This window comes from Prionailurus viverrinus, chromosome B1 (genome assembly GCF_022837055.1).
Source record: "Prionailurus viverrinus isolate Anna chromosome B1, UM_Priviv_1.0, whole genome shotgun sequence".
Lineage (NCBI taxonomy): Eukaryota > Metazoa > Chordata > Mammalia > Carnivora > Felidae > Prionailurus > Prionailurus viverrinus.
The window spans coordinates 54,337,294-54,357,410 of record NC_062564.1 but is presented as its reverse complement, the minus strand read 5'-3'; the positions used below and the strand labels follow the sequence as shown (position 1 = coordinate 54,357,410).

At 35.9% G+C, this 20,117-nt stretch overlaps 1 protein-coding gene across 2 annotated transcripts in view; it reads right to left on the bottom strand.

The window, feature by feature from the left end:
- The window catches only part of FBXO8 (F-box protein 8), a 45,441-nt gene extending 25,383 nt beyond the window's left edge, over window positions 1-20,058 (bottom strand). The window contains exons 1-2 of one of the 2 annotated variants that reach the window (XM_047856217.1): window positions 19,804-20,058; window positions 189-525 (exon numbers count right to left, since the gene is read on the bottom strand). In XM_047856217.1, the coding sequence (XP_047712173.1) occupies window positions 189-517 (329 nt within the window). In that variant the 5' untranslated portion in view covers window positions 518-525; window positions 19,804-20,058. Of the gene's footprint in view, window positions 1-188; window positions 526-19,509; window positions 19,563-19,803 lie in introns of those variants that run through there. The other variant, XM_047856218.1, reaches the window with a different exon arrangement.
- Window positions 20,059-20,117: the final 59 nt, after the last annotated feature.

Sequence of the window (20,117 nt, the reverse complement as noted above, 5' to 3'; positions counted from 1 at the left end):
TCCTTTTCCCACTACCAAACCTGACTGTGATGATAACTCCATGTCTTTCCAGATTTTAATAAAGGGCCAAACTACAAACCAGGTTTAAAAGAAATACTTCATAATGCATATACATCCATTACAAAGAGAACATGCAAGCACGGTTGTGTTTAGAGATGCCTGAATCGAATATGTCAGGTTGAACTCACCCTTGCCAGAGAAGTTCATCATTTGCAAGGTCCTGCCAAACACATGAAGCTAAGCAGAGGTCAGTCGCATTCAGGTAGGACAAGATGGTAAAGCTTAGCTCGGGGGGCAACATTTCCAAATTAATGAATCCTTCCTGTTCTTTAGATTTCCGTGCCTTCAAGAGGTGATATATATCGATGCCTCCTTGGACCTGTTTCCGATGACTGGTGTTAGAAATGCTGCTGGCAGCCATCCTCCTGCTCTGCTCTCTGCTGAGGTAGCCTTGCTCACTGTAACCTTCGTGCTGTAGCTGCTGGTTTCTGGCCACTCTCCACAGCCCCTGACCCATCTGCAAGCCTGGGAGAAAGCCAGAATGTATTAAGAAGGTTAACTCTGACCCGAAGCACTAATTTACCAGAATTAACCTTCCTCATTAAAGCATGTTAAAAGGAGTAGTAGATTACAAAGAAGAGCTGGAACCTCCTAAGTGCAAAACTTCGACAGAGAAAGTTGCAGAAATATTTGATTTGATATCAAATCACCTTTATCCCAGTTTGCTAGCTGCTTTTAAAGTCCACAGGTGACATAATCATTTTTCACATGGTGAGATTTAAAAGTTACTGATGTCCTAAAGACTCTTACAAATTATAATTATGTGGACTTATGGGCCAGTATTAAATGCAGCTCTGATCAGAGCACAGGACTTTAGTTAAAAGGCCTCTAGACCCTGCTTTTTATCACAACTCGGGCTAAGCTAAGCTAGCCCCTTTTAACCAAACTCCCAGATGCATAACAGCTGTGAAACAGGCTTTTCCTTTAATTCTTGCCAGTCTACACTTAAGTTGTAGACTGTAATAAAATGTAACATAGGCCCTGAAGTCTAATTCAGAAACCTTATAAATTAGACACCTAGAACTCCGTGATAAATAGCTTAGTAATGACTATTTGGTTTTGTTGTTTCTTTAAATAAAAATCAGAATTTAAACTGATTTTCCAGTTCTTCTCCAGACAGACCCATGGATTCCTCAGAGGCACCTGGAAAAAGGTAGGAGAAGAAGAAGATGTGCCCCGGGCCTCCTCTACCTTCACTTGACCTCCAAACCAGAGCGGCTCTACATTTATCTGTTAGAAATATTGGACTGCCGCTATACAAATATTAGGAAACTACTGGCTTTGGCTTCCTATTTGATCTTGGCTTTAAAATAAGTAACTTCTCCCAGGCTAATAAATCTATTGAGAAAAATGAAATCAGGAAGAGCTTTTAACTAACACAGATATTCCATCATCTCTTTTCCAAAATATTCTTGTTTTACAAACCCAAGTTGACTGCTAATATATGTGTATGTGCATGCAATTTAAAAATTGGGAGAAAAAACTATTTTTCATATAAAGTCATTAAAGTAACTTTCATAGCATCATGTAACCTTAAAATAGTTTTAATGAGCTGTTTACAATGAGAATTAACAGAAAAAGAAAGAAAAACACCATGGGTGAATAGAAATTTTGAAAATTCTTAGGAATTTGAAAATTGAATAGAATTTCAAAGAATGTCAAAGATATTTTTTCAGGATTTAAAGAGGCATGATCCACATTTATGTTTACTGAGTTATTGGCTATTATTTAGATAATGGACACTGTAATAGGTTACTCATTGATCAAAACAGAAAAACAGTCCAGGATAATTTTTCACTCTTCCTCCTTACAGTTGACTGCTTGCAACCCCAACAGCTTAAGGTATAAAGGAATGAGGGGTACAAAGAGAAGGAACATATTAATAATTTTCAAACGTGGGGAGATTTATTTACAAAGAAACCACAAAAAATAATCTTTTATCCCCATAACACATACGACAATAACGGTTGGTGATTAGAATATAATAATTAAATTTGTATTTTTTTAATTTTTTTTTTTTTTACATTTACTTATTTTTTGAGAGACACAGAGAGACAGAGCACAGGTTGGGGAGGGGCAGAGAGAGAAGGAGACACAGAGTCCAAAGCAGGCTCCAGGCTCCGCCGTCAGTACAGAGCCCGATGCGGGGCTTGAACCCACAAACCGCAAGACCATGACCTGAGCCGAAGTCGGACACCCAACCGAGTCACCCACGCACCCCAAATTTGTATTTTTTATATAGGCTCTTAAGAGATTGAACAGACAAGCTCCAGAGCTGCAGAAAATATTTACAAAACACTTATCTAACAAAGTACTGGTATACAAAGAACTTTAAAGTCAACAATAAGAAAACAGCCCATGTAAAAATTTGCAAAAAATCTCAACAGATACCTCACCAAAAAAAAAGATATATAGATAGCAAATAAGCATATAAAAAGACACTCCACATGTTATTCTACAATCTCAAACCAAAACAATGAGATAGTAAATACCATACATATTAGAATACTTGAAATCCAAAACACTGACAACACCAAATGCAGGCAAAGATGTGGGAATGCAAAATGGGACAGTCACTTTGGCAGTTTCTTACAAAACATGCTTTTACCATATGACCCAGCATTTGTGATCCTTGGTATTCACCCAAATATGTTGAAAATTTCTGTACACATAAAAACCTTCACACAAATGTCTATAACATCTGTACTCACAATTATCAAAACTTGTAAGCAACCAAGGTGAGTGCATAAACTGTGGTACATCCATACACTGAAATGTTTAGGACTAAAAGAAATGAACTACGAAGCCATAAAAAGACAGGGAGGAAACTTAAATGCATATCACTAAGTGGAAGAAAATGATCTGAAAAGGCTACATAATGTACGATTCCAATAATTTGACATTCTGGAAAAGGCAAACTACAGAGAATAAATATGATTAACACAGAAAAATAAAGAATATCAACAAAATTTGTAAGGAATTTTAATTTTGGTTAATGTTTAAGTACGCCATGCCATACAACAACGTAAGCATAACTTAATTTTGACAACCATAACACTTCAAAATGTTCAAATGTTTCAAAATGATTCAAAATCATAAAAAAAAGGTATTTTATTTCCATCACGGCTATTTCTGTTTATCTTAGCAAGAAAATATCTAAAATCATGTTGCCTGCCAAGGTCATTTAGCATATCTTATCCTTTCTGATGATTACTTATATTTATTTTTCTCTTTTGCTTTTGTACCACTAAACAAATAATACAACATGGTAACTACAATGTTTGAAATCTCAAGATTTAAGGCATTTAATACCAATTTCTGTGTATTTTCCCTACAGCATCTTTCTGGTTAAGCAGCTGTTAAGCAGCTGTTGTTAGTCTCAGGGATGTTGCTAGGGAACACAGAATCAGGGTGATTTCCCTAGGCTCTGGACTTTAATGGGGATCGCTTAAATTGAGCACTGGATAATGTGATTCAGAAAGCATCCGGCAGGTAGAAAGAGGTAAAGCTAGCAGCTGGCTCTTGGGTTGGGGGTGGAAATTTGAGGCTCATATAAGCATAATTCAGACAAAGGAAACTGCATTTTCTATTCTCCTACTGAATAATGCCACAAATTGCCCTCTTGGAATGTCCCTTTCTTTTAGGGGCAGTTCTTGATACTGGGAAAGAACATAAAACGATAAACCACTTGGGGAAGATTCATATCATAAATTTATGCTTTGGAGAAAGGAAAGGGTGTTTATAGAGTTTCATCTCCATTCCCCATCTTCCTTGGGATAACAGAGATGTGGAATGTGGGTGGACTGTCAGAAAAGTGCTAAAACTCTCAAAACAACACGATATCCATTGCAGAAGCTGTGAACTGAGTCATGGAGGGAACACAATGTTGTGGACTCTGAAACTGAACAGACCTGAGTTTAAAATCTGGACTCCACTAGTTATTACTTACAGAGGACCTTGGGGGAATATACTTGACTATTCTAAGCTTTAGCTTCTTTATATGTATGTGATCATTTGCATATTACATAATAGTAATATCTATAGTTCAAAAGATCATTGTATTGAATGAGATAATGCTTATAAAGTTCATTCCACAGCTAATAATCAAGAAAATATCAGCTATCAGTTTGTTGTGAAAAGATTTTCATAAAGTGAAATTGATGAGCACTTTGGCAAAACTTATTTAATGGCACTTCAGTTGTCCAGATGTTATGCCTGCTTAATAAACTCATTTGTTCATGCTGATGCACACTATTCTTCATCTCTTTTAGTTACTTCATATTTCGGCCATGGTTATTCTTTCCCTCATAAATGCAGTTGTTTATATTGATGACCAAACCAACCAACCAACCAACCAACCAACCAACCAACCAACCAACCAAGTAAACCCAAACCTGAAAAACAAAGAAGACTGTGTTGTGTCCACTAAACAATTTCAAACCTCGGCATGCCTTATGATAGTGCCACTAACAAGGCCTGAAACAGGTCCTTGTGTTATTACTAGTAATCTGTCAACATTTGGTGCTAAAAGAGATATAAAATATGACAGTTTCATGCTGGGGTCTTACATGATGTCAAATTCCTGAAAATAGTTATCTGGACTGACTTCAAAGTACAAAATATTCAGATTTGTCTTAAAGTTTTCATAAATGTTAGTATAAAGATTTTCACAATTTAAAAACAGCATTATAAAAGATATAATACTCTGTCATTTGTGCCAATTCAGTCTAAGAAACATCAAGCTGCACAGTGGGATCACTGAATATACAAAGAGTTTAAAATTGAAAAAAAATAACCACCAAAGAAGTCTGTGTATTTGAAATAAATAGTTTGGGTATAAATATAGATTTTGTGATGAAATCACTGCTGATAATTTTATTCTCTCAAAACAGGTTGAGAAATATAGATACTTACTCCTAGGAAACAGTACTCTTAAGAGCATAGTTAGTCTATTCTATGCACAAATAAAAGAAATATGGTCAATTCTTGTAATTTGTGGTAGTTTGGTGGGATAAAGTCACTGCATACAGTGAATTAGCAAATACTAAACCATTGTTCCTAGCAGATATATGCCGTTAGGTTACTACAGCCTCTGGCTGCATTTTTGCCAACTGATGAATACATAATCTTGCTTTATGCATGTTTCTGTTTAAAGACATCTTGTTTAATATACATTGTTGATTCACTAAGATTTAACTCACCAAACCTGATCAGAGCTCATCTAACACAGGCATTTTCTCTATAAAGCACCATCACAGCCTTTTTACAGTTAGGAACACTACCCAGCACGTGAGTAGCAATTATGGGGGGGCATTTTCAACAGTGAAATCATCAACACAAAAGGACAAAAATGTACAAATGTGCCACTATACAGAGCACAAAAAGGACACTTGTTTATAATATCAGAGCTACAACAAGAAAGCAGAGCATTGCCTTAATTTAACCTTAGCTGGGAACAGCACCTCACAGATGCAAATTTTCTACAGGTCTGTACCTGTCTGAGAATGACTGTGACAGTGCCAGGAGTCCTGATTTGGGGGATCAAAAAATAAATTTTAGCGAGTAGGAGAAATCACAAATACAAAATCTGCAAGTTAGGAAATTGACTGTAATACTGTTGAAGAGGTCCCATGCCTTTTCCTCCAGATTTGAATTTATTTTCTTTAAAGTTTATCATGTTCAGGAGACTTAGAAGATTTTTTCTAAGGACCTTCAAAATGAAACCAAAGATATTTTCTCTTGGTCTCCAAAGGTAGAAACAGTGCTTCATTATTTACCATCTGATGGAAATAAAAATGCCATAATTATATAGGTTACAGGAGAAATTATACTGATAAAAATTCCATACAAGATTTCAAAATTGAAGTTCTTCCTTTTAGAAAAGAGAAAAAGTTATAGGAAAAAAAAAATCAAGGTAAATCGGATGCTATAGTGTCTTAATTTTCAGAATGATAATAAAATTGACACTTAAAGGCAGAGATTTAGATACTATTTAGTAAGTGTGAATTTACATTTTACAGAAAATGGTCAAGGCAAAATAAAATAAATCCCAGAACTCCTTTTTAAATTGGATGAAGACTCTCAAATGAAGCAATGGCCAAACATGCAAATGGATATTATTCAAGAATCTCATTTTTCCTGAAATTATGCAAACATCGCTATCAATTTAATTAATCTTGATTATTTTTTTTTCAACGTTTATTTATTTTTGGGACAGAGAGAGACAGAGCATGAACGGGGGAGGGGCAGAGAGAGAGGGAGACAGAATCGGAAACAGGCTCCAGGCTCTGAGCCATCAGCCCAGAGCCTGACGCGGGGCTCGAACTCACGGCCCGCGAGATCGTGACCTGGCTGAAGTCGGAAGCTTAACCGACTGCGCCACCCAGGCGCCCCTATCTTGATTATTTTAATACAGTGGTCAAGTAATGCTCCTTACATCTCAGAGCTATTACATACAGTTTTCAAGTAAGGGCCAAAGATATATGTTCAATTCTCCACTATTTGCAGATGAACTCATGTACATGAGTTCATGTACATGCAAATGTCTCGGGTGGACAGAAAACTCAGAAGCCTGGCACTACTGGTTATGGGATGGGTAACCAACCTGAGCCGCTTTGAACACTCAGTGGTACTGTGGATAAATATGTCACATTAGCTGAAAGAGTCAACCTTTTATTAATTTAATTGCATATATAAGAATTTCCTATTTTTATTATCTTACACTTCAAATTTAACTTTGTGTTCCTAAAGTCCTATGCTACCGTGGCACAGTAGTTGGAATAAAATAAATGGAAATTAACATTACTTTAGGAAGATTCCGGCATTTTTCAAAAATAGTCTTTGATAAATATTGAGCAATAAGCATGAATAAAACTTCTTGCTTAGCCAAAGGTCCATTTATAGAGAAAATAGCCACTATCACCTCTAAATCATCTGTTGCACCTCTACCTGACAACATTTTAGGCATGTTACATCCAGGGTTATTATGAATATATGTTGCTTTTCCTTCCAAAAAAAAGCTTTTTTGGTATTACATTGCTTGATTTTAGTATTCTCAACTCTAACACTATTTTGATGCATGCTAATATGGTTTCAGAAACAGGTTTTAAGCCAGGAGCAGGATAAATATATATGGTAGGGTGTCATCTCATTAACATGGTTTGTGAGATATCAATTGGATAGTAGATAAAAGAAAGAATGTTCTAACTCATTTTTGGAAAAATCTTTTATGGTCAATTCCTAGCATCTCGTTAAAAGTTTAAGCATGAATACATATATTTATCACTTTTCCTTCCTATTAAAATGAGAGGAAATAAAAAAGAGAAACTTAAAAACCTGAAAGAGAAGGAAAACAGGCTGTTGAGCGAACAAAACATTTGAACAGATTTCTGTAACATGACATTGGAAGGAGTAGTGGTTACTAGTGAAGCCATGAAGAGGAAGGAGAAAGATAGTATGGAATAGTGCATGGGGTTAAACAGAAGCTTATCTATCCTGCAGAATCTTCAAAAGGCTTTTGAAGGTCCAAAGCACAGCATAAGTAAGGAATTAATTCAGAGTAAAATGAGGAACAAAAATCAAGGGATCACTGGCTCACTGTTTCCTTCCTTACACAATACTGACAAAAATTAGCCCCTTTACAATCTTATTAAGAAGTAAAATAGAACAACAGACAACAGAAGCTATCCTTCAACACACATGCAACAAGTGTCTTGAATGATTAGGCATCTACTCCAACCCCTTTCCCTTATCCGGGTTAAATGAAGAAGTGTTTCTTCTAAAGAAACTGAACCCTAGAGAAAAGATTCCCCTTGTAACATTTAGAAGCAGCCCAACATAATGGCTATCAAACCAATCATCCCAAAGCAAGGGCCACCAACTTTATATAGGTGCATACATCTACAAATCAACTTTTTATTGTCTCAAAGATCTAACATTCAATCATTAATCACTGAATCATATTCAAATGCTGAAGCATTTGCACAATGATCACTTGGCTTATTTTCCTTATTTTACCCAGTGACTCTTCAACAAGAGTTAAAAGTTAATTTTAATCTTGATCTAATAAATAAAATCATAAACTCTACATATTACATATTTGAGAGTTGGCTTACAGAAGGAACCCACTGAAGTTCTGCATTGTATAAATATGGCAGAAGGGTACATCTTTCTCCCAACTTTAACCTTTCCAGTCCACTTGGGACATCCTCAAGGGCTACCCAGAAAATCCTAAAGCAGTGTTTGTTAAATGCAGATTATGAATGTCCAGTGAGCTTGAAGATAATCAACACAAAACAAATGCAGTGGAATAATATCAAAAGAAATATCAGGAGCGGATGTGAAAAAGCTCCTATTGGCCAACCCATACGAAAATGTGAGCATCCAAATAAAAATAAGCACACTAATGGATTATAATCCATCACATAACAAAAAGAATCCATGTGTTTACATTGATAATAAATAAACATATAAATAAAGGAGATAAAAAGCTCTTCTTTACAGAAAAATGTTATAAAGATAAAAGGAATACAGGGGTATTAGAAGAATCATCTCACAAGCATCATAGGAAAAATAATTCTGCAAAGATTATGAGTGGATGCTATATCTGGAATTTGATAAAGAATGGAATATTTATAGTGTTTCCCAGGATTCCTCACATATGACTCCTAAATTACAAAAAAATTATGAAGACAGCATATAACCAAATGACCAAAATTAACATTTATCAACAGGAGACAAATTATATCATGTGCCTCTGGCCCCAATACTCTGAGAAGGACACAGAATCAATTGTGCAGTATTCCTGACAAAAATGTATGTATAAACTGCAGCTAACCATGAGGACTATCAGAGGAAACCAAATGGAATCTCTAAAATGATAGGACTTTTCCCTTCAAAAATGCTATGAAGTCAAAGAAAGGCTGAGGAACAGTTCAGGAACATTATTCGGATACCTGAAAGACTAAACACATGGACTAAAGATTGGATCAAATATCATATCACTGTTAAAGTTCCTGAATTTGATAACTGTGCAGTGGCTCTGTCACAGTATATTATTGTTCTTTGGAAACACACTTCAGGCATCCCATACGTAACCTAGTCTCAGATGGTTCAGAAAAATAGTAACGTCTATCTCCGTAAATAGAAATTTGGTGTGGAATCCAGGCATGTGAATTTGAAAAAAACTCTTGGTTTGATATGCACTCGGTTTAAAATTACTGCTCTAGAGTTTACTGTAATACAGACTGAAAACCATTAATCAGGAGATAAATGCCCAGCATTATGGATTAACAGTAGTAGGAGACTCCTGTCAAGGAAAACATCAAAACGGATGTGCCATTTTTGACAAAAAGTTTTATTTTAAAGGATGGAGAAAATGTTTGAAAGAAAGTAGAAAGAAACGCCCCTTTTAACTCTTTTTGTGTTCATCTTTAAGACTTGGCATTCATGGCTGTGTTCTCTCCTTCTGTACATAACATTATGTGGATAATATTCAATAATATAAGTATTAAACATAATATTGTTTTTATACCATAAAACATTCATTTAGTACTTTCTCTATGCTAAATACTCTGTTAAAGCTTTTATATTACCTCATTTTAATCCTCACAACAACCACAACAGGTAGAGATTATTATTCTAATTTTGTAGCTGAGGAACTATGACCCAGAGAGGTTAAACATCTTTGCCCAAGATCTCATAGCTGGCAAATGTAAAATTTAGGATTCAAGCTTAGGTCTATGTGAGTCCAAAGCTTTTATTCTCAACCACCAAACCTTATGCCCAGAACCGTTAGAGGCCACAGATGGCAAAGGCAATCTACCATCTGTTTCTTCGGCGCTGGCTCTCATCTCTTTTTCCTGTTACTGCTTATTACCTCCATTGTTGTTTCCGGCTGCGGCTTTTCTCATAGGCTTTGATGAGAAAACAGATCTGGTTAAAACTCCAACACAGAATCTGATTCACCTATAGACTGCGGTCCTCATTTTGCTCATCAGTAAGATAATGGATAATTCTTATCCCATGGGACTTACAGGGGATAACATTTAAAGAACCTAATTCAGAGTAACAGGTAGTTTCGTGGCCATCTTTCAAACTTCTTTAAATGATAATCATACGTTGCTTTTTCCATTTCAAATTAACCTGATTATTTTGGATTTAATTAGTGAGTAGTTATAGTCCTGCTTCTGAATTTCATTTATTTAGGATCTGAGAAATTGGGAGAGATGCCATTTACCTTTGCTAGGTGAATATATAAAGTAAGAAAAAGATTCTAACTTTGCTTAGATTGAAACACTATATATAAAAACAAAGTTTGACAATTAAGGCCAAGTACTTAGTCATCAGTCAGTGATAACAGAGATACTTTTTTGGCAGTTAAGCACTACCATCATCTTTAATCATCATCAATGTTTCTAGAAATGAAAACCTCAAGACTCCATAGGAAGATTCAACATGTCAAAGTCACTTCTGGTAGCATGACAAAATAAATCTGTCAATTAATAAGAGGAAATTTCTACTAGAGATCTCTAGAACATCAGCAATCACCAGTAATTTAAATTTTAAAGTACTTTGTGAATAGCATGGTAATTCATTAGATCTTTAAAATTAATGTTACAATTGTTGAGGTTCATATTTTTAAGCATATTTCTTAATTATGGAATACTAATATTTATTCAAACATGTTCGTTAAGACAATACCTTTGGAACAACCTATTACACTGTGCTTTTTTTCACATTTATCATATATATAGTCAAAGAAATAAATATTTAAAAATGTATACATACCTTGTTTTATCATGCTCTATTTCACTGCACTTGGCAGATACTTAGTTTTCTACAGATTGAAGGACTGATGCAAACCTGCATCAAGCAAGTGCATCAATGCCATTTCCAACCCCCCTCCCACCCCGCCAGCATTTGTGCACTTTGTGTCACATTTTAGCAATTCCTGCAACACTTCAAACTTTTTCATTATCGTATTTGTTGTGGTGATCTGTGATCAGTGAATATGAGTCACTGAAAGCTCACATGATGGTTAGCATCTTTTAGCAATAAAATATCTTGTAGCTAAGGTGTGCACATTTTTTAGACATAATACTATTGCACACTGTAATAGACTACAGTACAGTATAAACATAACTTTTATATGCATTGAGAAACAAAAAAATTCCTTTGATTTGCTTTATTGTGGTATTCAGTTTATTGTGGTCCAGAGCCAAACCCTCAATATCTCCGAAGTAGGCCTGTATATAGGCAGTCCTTGCTTTGTACAACATTGTGCTAACTATTAACAGTGACCATGGGACTGTTAAAAGCTCTAATATGCACATTTCACTTACAATGGTACCATGCAAAGTAAGAACTGAGTTTAAGTACTAAGACGAGGAATTGATTCCAATCAATAGGCTACATGGATAAATCCAGTACCAAATACAGTGCCTTATCCCTATAAAGTGCTCAGTAAATATTTTGAGTGAACAAATGGATGAGTGGCATGCAATGATAAAAAACTGAGTTAGATGAACCTTGACTTAAACTTCACGTATCTTTTAAAAATTAACTCAAATTGGATCACAGACTGAAATGTAAAGTGTACAATTGTAAAACTTTTAGAAAAATTCATAGGAGGAAATCTTAAGGATCTAGGATTAGGCAGAGTTCTCATACTTGACAACAAAAGGATGATCCATAAGAGTAAAACTCCGTAAGAGTAAAAACTGATAAAGTATATCTCTATAATCAAGAACTCTTGCTCTGTGAAGCCCTATGTAAAGAAGATGAAAACACAGGCTGTGTAGAGACTGAGAGAAAATATTTGAAAACTACATTCTGACAAAGGACCACTATCTAGAATACATAAACAACTCCCAAAACAATAAAAAAAAATTCAATTTAAAAAGAAGCAACAGATATTTTGCCAAAGAGGATATAACAAATGGCACGTAAGCAGATGGTGACACGTTCAATATATCATTACCCAGGAGGGAGTGGGTCTAACCATAAAAGGGCAGCATGAGGAATCCCTGTGGTGCTTGAACTGTTCAGTATCTTGGCTGTGGTGCTGGATAGTCGAACCTGTGAATAGTTTCATATACCTATTTACACATGGGAGTGAAAATAAAACTGGGATTATATGAATAAGATTGACAGACTGTATTCATATCAATGTCTGGGTTGTGATAGTAGATTACAGTTTTGCAAAATGTCCCCATCCGTGGAAACCTGCCAAGGTGTACAAAAGATCTCTCTGTATACTTCCTGCAACTGCACGTGCATCCACAATCACCTCAGAAAAGGGGGTAAAATTGTACACTTACAATGGGTGAATTTTGATATGTGAATGATAAAGCAGTAAACTGGTTTAAAAAAAGAATCAGAGAGAAACTCTAATGCCTGCTCTAAAGAGAATGACAAAGAACACAGCAAGTGTAGCATCATTTGACAAATAGTAACTATTAAATTTCGGGAAATTCAACTAATCATTAAAAATCTATAACCTATGAATCATCTCTGACTTCATGGAACTTCCTATATGGGTCAAAAGAAGACATGATCAAGGAATACAAATCCTGAAAGATATAAATCCTATGTTCTATCTACATAGGATGCATCAATAATTGGATAGAACATAATTGAGAAGTGGAACCTGGGTGGCCCAGTCAGTTAAGCGTCCTGCTTCGGCTCAGGTCATGATCTTGCGGTTTGTGGGTTCAATCCCCGTGTTGCTCTCTCTGCTTCTGAGAGCTTGGCGCCTGGAGCCTGCTTTGGATTCTATATCTCCCTGTCTCTCTGCCCCTCCCCCTGCTCATGCTCTGTCTCTCTCAAAAGTAAACATTAAAAAAAATTAAAAAAAAAATAATTGGGCACAGGTATAAATGCTAAAGAACTGGTATTTGTGTGTCTCCTCTTTGATCTAGTAAATATGGAAATGCAAAATACATTAAAGAGAAAACTGGTATAATTACTTATTAAAAATCAAAGTACATAAACTTAATTCGGATTGCTTCAAATAAGCTTATTTCTAATATATAGAAATACTGATAATTTACTAAGAAGATTTTAATAATAAGTATCAAATACTATGATTTTAAAAGTCAGAGTAAGTTTTGTTTAAACCTCTTATATTCTTTTTTTAACATTTAAAAAATTTTTTAAAATATTTTTATTTATTTTTGAGAGAGAGAGTGAGTGAGTGGGAGGGGGCAGAGAGAGAGACAGGGAGACACAGAATCTGAAGCAGGCTCCAGGCTCCGAGTTGTCAGTACAGAGCCTGACATTGGGGCTCTAACTCATGAGCCATGAGATCATGACCTGAGCTGAAGTTGGACGCTCAACCGACTGAGCCACCCAGGTGCCCCTACATCTCTTATATTCTTAAAAATCCTTGTTTCTATTAAAATAACAATGGTGACATTAATAATAATACATACTTTTATTATGTATTGATGGGTTATTTGGAAAAGCTTATTTTAAAAAAAATAAGTATTTAGGCCTCTTTGGGTTTTAAACTTTATTTCTAGTTTTATTATGCTGAGATTGGAGAATGTAGGCTATATGATGTCTGCCTGAGAGAAATGTGTAAGTTTTCTTGACACTGTTATAATGGAAAGTGAATTTAAAGTTACAGCTCCAATTATGCCATATGTTGTATGACCTTAGATATTTCAAACAAGGTTTGTGAGCTTCTGTTTCCTATAAAATACGGGAAATCACTCCTGTCTATTTTACAGGATTGCTTTAAGTCTTAATTGATGAGACAGATATATATAGATATATATATATATGACATAAAAGCATCTTTTAATTGGTAAAGCAGTATGTAGATCCTGACCTTTTTCTAATGCAAAGATTGCAGAAACAGCAATACTTTTCTAACATGATTTTAGATGTAATTTTCTCATTTTTACCAAGTGAAATACAGTTTCAGTCAAAACAGAGCACAATGGCACTTCCACCAAGAAGCCAGAATAAATTAATCATCAACTATATTAGTCACCAACTTATTAAAGGGTATGAGAACCGTAATACTTTTCTAGTCTAGTAGATGGCTACATTTCTAAAACAGACAGTATTCTTGACTGTATTTGTAATGTCTTGTTCTCTTTTCAAAAGAGTATTTCCAGAAAAAGTAAGATTAATTTATTTTAGTAACAGCTGTTGCTATATCTAATATACAGCTTATCTGTAAAATGTTAAGCAGCTTTAATCAAAACATCCCTATGTAACAAACATCAAATGAAATACTATTCTATAAGAAAAAGGTAAATGAATTAGTACGTTTAGTAATTCCATGGCAGTAAACATTCCACATGTTGTGGAGATAACTCCACGTAATAAAGAATGGCTTACATACCATTTAGGTAGAAAATACACGGTGGAGATGGGAAAAACAGAAATGAGTCTGGAGGCATCAAAAAAGCCTACTTCTTTAAATACTTTGGTTTGAAGCAAACCAATTCCATAAATTTCTTCCTGAGAAAACACTGTGAATCGCTGGTTTGTGATGATTGACATATAAATAATCTCATTAAAATAACTCACTATAGAAAGTTAGTTTTCTTCAATAATTCCTAAACATCTGAATAGTGGAATTCAGAAATGAGAGATTTCCTATCTCAGATAAAGATTTAAAATGTATACCAGAAAAGTTAGTCCGAAAATGTTAATCTTATTATGACTTAAAGATGAGGAAATTCACTTTTGTCTTCTTAGAAATTTTCAGTATTCTTCAATTAGATAGTAACAACTAGAATTTGATTATTTTAGGTTTTCTGATTATGTTATCATTTATCCTTCAATGATATCATGTGATACTACTCAATGGCATAAGAACATCAGAAATTCTGTGAGAAAACATTTTCTCTAAGACATTTAGAATCAAGTGGCAGCCCAGCATTTATTTCTCCACTTCCAAAAGAATGGACCACCAAAGTAGTTCAGAACACACTGGGTGGAGAAATTTAAAAAAAGAAAAGAAAAAAAAGAGAAGAAAAAAAAATGTGATAACCAAAATCACATCCCTAAAACTGAATGGCAACGATTGAGGGAAAGAAGAGTAGGTTCACAAGGAGGTCTTTCTAAGAAAAGGGAAATAGCTAAGTATTAAGAGGTCACAAGGTACGTTAAACACATTAAAAAAAAAAAAAAAACACACTCATTAAATTTAAAGATCTGGTCTGCAAGAGCAGTTTATGTTACTAAAAGGCATACCATTTGTAGTTGTTTTTTTTTTAATTCAAAATGATTTACAATATCACTTCGGTTTCTGAAGCTTTTTTCCAGTTCTTTAATTTGATTCTATAATGAGGGCCACCAAACGGCATCTAAACAAATCTAAAAATTAAAATGTGTCATTTAAATGTGACCAAAAAAAAGCTGAGAATTTTAGCTTTATTTAATTTCTTTGGCTTGTTTTGTAAGAAATGTTCCACTGTTTTATTTTAACCTTTAAATGAAATACATTTATCATACCTCACCTGTTTTAACTTTTAAACAAAAAGAATTATTACACTCCTCATCAGCATTATTGTTAATTACGCTGGTTCTTACTTAACCGCACTATTTACTCAAGCCCAGTGAAAATCAGCAACTGCCATAGCAGCATATCTCAACCCACCTCCTTGGGGCACACCATGCTCTGTGCCCGCGGACCAAAATGTCCATCCCTATGACAGTTGAGGAATTAAAATAACAAAACAAAAACTAATTCTCACTGAATTGCCTTTAGACAAACAAAACAAGAAATTAAAATATTGAGGGCAGCCAGAATACAAGGAAAGACAGAAATGAGGTGAGAAAATATCCAGTAATGAAAAGAGACAGACAGAAAATATACATTTATTTGGGCTCCTTCTCTTTATTAGCTGTATTGGGAAAGTCACTTAAATTCGAGGTCTCAGTTTCCTCACCTGTAAAACAAGAGTTTTGAACCTGATGATCGATCCCTAAGGTCTCTTTTAGCTATAAAATTCTATGATTCTGAGACATAGAGATGAGAAAAAAATTTTTTTCTCTGACAATGAGAAAAAAACCCTAAAAAATAAAATAAAATGAAGAGGTGATAGAGAGTGTGTGTGTCTAAGCATCTGTTCTTTCCATTCTTTTCCCCTGTGTTCATGACTTCTACAAATCACTACTCAGTATGGGCAGATAGGGATTCTCCAAATACGGCTCACTAACTAAAATCTTGTTTCTTCATTCAAAGAGCTTATGAAATCTTATGGAATCTATTCCTGACAAACACATGAACACAAAGCTAAACTCCCTAAACCTAATGCCTACACCTGAAACCACAAATCTTTCTTCATCTCTGTCACTAAAGTATGTGCCACAAGTACGATGTAAATTATTCAAGCCAAGATGTTTTAATTTTATTATAGAATCTATGTCGATAAATTTGTCAGAAAAACAAAGTGATGAGGAAAAAAAACAAGGAACAGAAATTTCTAGAAGTAGCTATATTTCATTAAAGTTGTTTGAAAATTATTAAGTAATTCAATGAAAAAGCAATATGAGTTAGATGTATTTCAGACTTCAGTATTAATGATTTTGATGCATTATCACAGGCCAGCCAAAGGATTAGCCTCAGTTTCCAAATTTGAATCAAAATACAGAAAAAAGACAGTTGTACACAACTTGGTTAAGTACTGAACTATAAAACCAGACGTTTCAGGGGCGCCTGGGTGGCGCAGTCGGTTAAACGTCCGACTTCAGCCAGGTCACGATCTCACAGTCCGGGAGTTCAAGCCCCACGTCAGGCTCTGGGCTGATGGCTCAGAGCCTGGAGCCTGTTTCCGATTCTGTGTCTCCCTCTCTCTCTGCCCCTCCCCCGTTCATGCTCTGTCTCTCTCTGTCCCAAAGATAAATAAACGTTGAAAAAAAAAATTAAAAAAAAAAAATAAAACCAGACGTTTCAGTAATTTCAATGCACTGCGATCAAAGAAGATAATCTCTTGGTGAATCAATGGTTTTATTTTACACTGTGAAGTAAGGAAAATGACTATCTTTTAACCTATACAAAAGCACAGTAAACACATAAAAAATCCCTATTAAATTGATCACATACAAGAAATTAAAATGCCTGTTTCAGCTTATTTAGCAGTTATTACTATAGGGTATTTTGTGGGTGGAAGTGTTTCAACTGTATTATTTTCTCAAGTGTCTGTTTAAAATTTTGCATATTATCTAAGGGCCCAAAATCACATTAGTTAACTGGCTGTAACCTACTATAAATGAAATACTAGCCTGACAGAGAATCCCAATTTAAAAGCCAAACTTGTAATTTGAGAATTGACACATTTAGGCTACTGTGAAACACTTAAGGTATAGAAGATAAACCTGAATTACACTTTACGAGCGGGTAAGGATTTACAACATCTTTCAAACCTGGAAGGAGCACAGGCACTTTTACAGCAGATCACAGCCGACAGAGTGTCACAACAAACCCTGAAAGCCTGCACCTTTAATTCCTAATAAGCTTATGCGATTCATTGACAAAATCTGTGCTGGTGGTGCACAGCCAGGAAATGCTGATAGGAAGTACCTGCCACCTAATAATGCTGATAAACAGACCTGCAAAGTACACTTCCATCCTCAGATTCACCTCTCCCATCCTTACTTGATCTTCCACCATCATAAAGAGGGCCACTGACTTGCATTCTTTCTATACCAGAAAAGCACACCTCTAGCTTTTCCTAACTTCTTTCCTCCTTGAGAGCTATCTTTGCTCACATGTATTTTGATACGGTTTCAACTATATAAGATGGTAATTGGGTGAAGAGTACACAATCTCCAGCTGTGATATGCTCTGCTCATGTAGACCCTAAAAATACAAACATTCCTCTCACACACATTGTCCCTCAGGCAGAATTTCCCAAGAAAAATAGTAGGCCCCTCTTCAGATAATTAGAAGGACAAAAAGACAAAAAACAAACAAAAGCCCAACTTTTTTCAGAGAGGTAATGCTTGCCCAAATTTATTGCTTTACAAGTTGACATCTCTCCTTCTCTGACTGCATTTCACTTGGATGCATTTTTGCTCAGTTATTTCCATCTATTAATGCTTACATTTTTAATGTTTATTTACTTTTGAGAGACAGACAGAACACAAGCAGGAGAATGGCAGAGAGGGTGAGAGACAGAATCTGAAGTAGGCTCCAGGCTCTGAGCCAGCCCGGAGCCTAACCTGGGGCTCCAACTCACAAACCTCGAGATCAGGACCTGAGCCAAAGTCAGAAGAAGCTTAACCGACTGACCCACCCAGGCACCCCACCCCCCGCCCATCCATTAACTCTTAAAAGTTATCAGCCAGGCTGTCTGTGTTAGGCAGTCTTGAGGATAGCTCCCGAAGACCCTTGCATCCTGGAACTGGTGCCCTTATATATTCCTCTCTACATTGACTTTTGGTTGGATTTACTGAGTCACTTCTATTACAATGTGGCAATGGTGATGAAATACCACTTCAGAGATCAGGTTATAAAAGACTACTGACAGTCTTGGGTACTCTCTATTGTACTCTCTATGTGGTGGAGAACCTAGGTCTGTAAACAACCATGTGAGTGCACGTGGAAGCGTGGAAGCGGATCCTTCTACCCCTGAGAGAAGCTTTCAGATAAGACCAGTCCCCACCTATAGCCTGACTACAAACTCATGAAAGACCTTGAGTCAGAGGCTCTCCACCAAGCTGTAACCAAGTTTCTGACCCACAAAAACTGTGAGATAATCAATGTTTGTGGTTTTAAGCTGCTGAATTTGAGTAATTTGTCACTCAGCAATGGATAACTAATACAGTATCTCATCAGACAAAATATCAAGTTAAAGTGAATAAAAATGGCAAGTTTCTTACTCAACTTGAAAAACAATTAATTTTTTTCTTCATTCTCAGATCTGCTCACTTTGTAAACCATTTTCTTGGGGGGTTTAAAAACCTCCTATCTCATAAATACGGTTGCCAAACTCCAAATATTGAAAGGAAAGCTCAAATGAAAAACACAAATTAGCTTCACTTTGCAGTAATAAAGATCATGATATATTGTATTGGAGAGAAACATCTAGGATCCAAGAAAATAAAAATTCAATTTTTAAAAAATAAGTAGACTCAGTTATTAAATTACTAATACATACAGATCCTAAAAATAAGAACAAAAAACTTCATTGAGGATTGGAATTAATTTATGTATTTTCACCTAATAATATTTCATTGGAACGCTCACCGTAAGTGAGTAGACCCCAGTCACAAACAAGAGATAGATTAAAAATATGCCAGATTTACAATACAAGTTTGACTGCTGAAGCAACTGGCAAATCCATCATAACCTTAACTAAAAAGTGTTTGCATTCTTATTACTGAAAAGTAAGTAAAGAACCGAAAATGGTACCTATGCTTCAAGAAACCACTGTTTGAAAAGCAACACTTGGGCTAGAAAGAGGATTCCTTGCCATTTCTTGCCTTTATTTCATAATGAGGCCGGTCATCACCTGGGGTCCCAAGTTCACCTACACTCCAGTGGCCTAGAAACACAAGGAACACACCTACTCCCGCCTCCTGATACAGATTCCACATTTTAATAAGCCATCACAGCTGTCACTCTAAATGCTCTGCACAGCTATTGGTCCCAAAGTCTCGCTGGTTGGCAAGTTTCTGCCAACTGGCAAGCACCCGTTGTCTATTTCCGAGAAGAAAAGTAAGGGTATGCAAAGAAGAGAGGCAAGAGCTCTGACATATCTAGGCTGATGCTTGTACCTGAACGACCTGCGATCCCCACCGCCGCCGCGACGAATCGGTCTCTGGGCGGGGGCTTTTTTTAGTCACAAAGAAAATGGCTCAGCCGGGAACCGGTCCCCGGGCCATGGAGAAGCCGGTTCAAACTTCACTTGTTCACGCCGATAGTGGTGACAGCAGTGAGGATATCAGAAGCAGCACAGGATTCCTCTGGACTCAGCTCGCCTCAAGCTGTAGCAGCCAGAGCTGCGGACTGCCCGACTTTTGACGTTTCCTATTGTTGCCGGAAGTGACGTTCGGGTTCTGAGCCTTAAAGAAGAAGCATTTTTATCCCC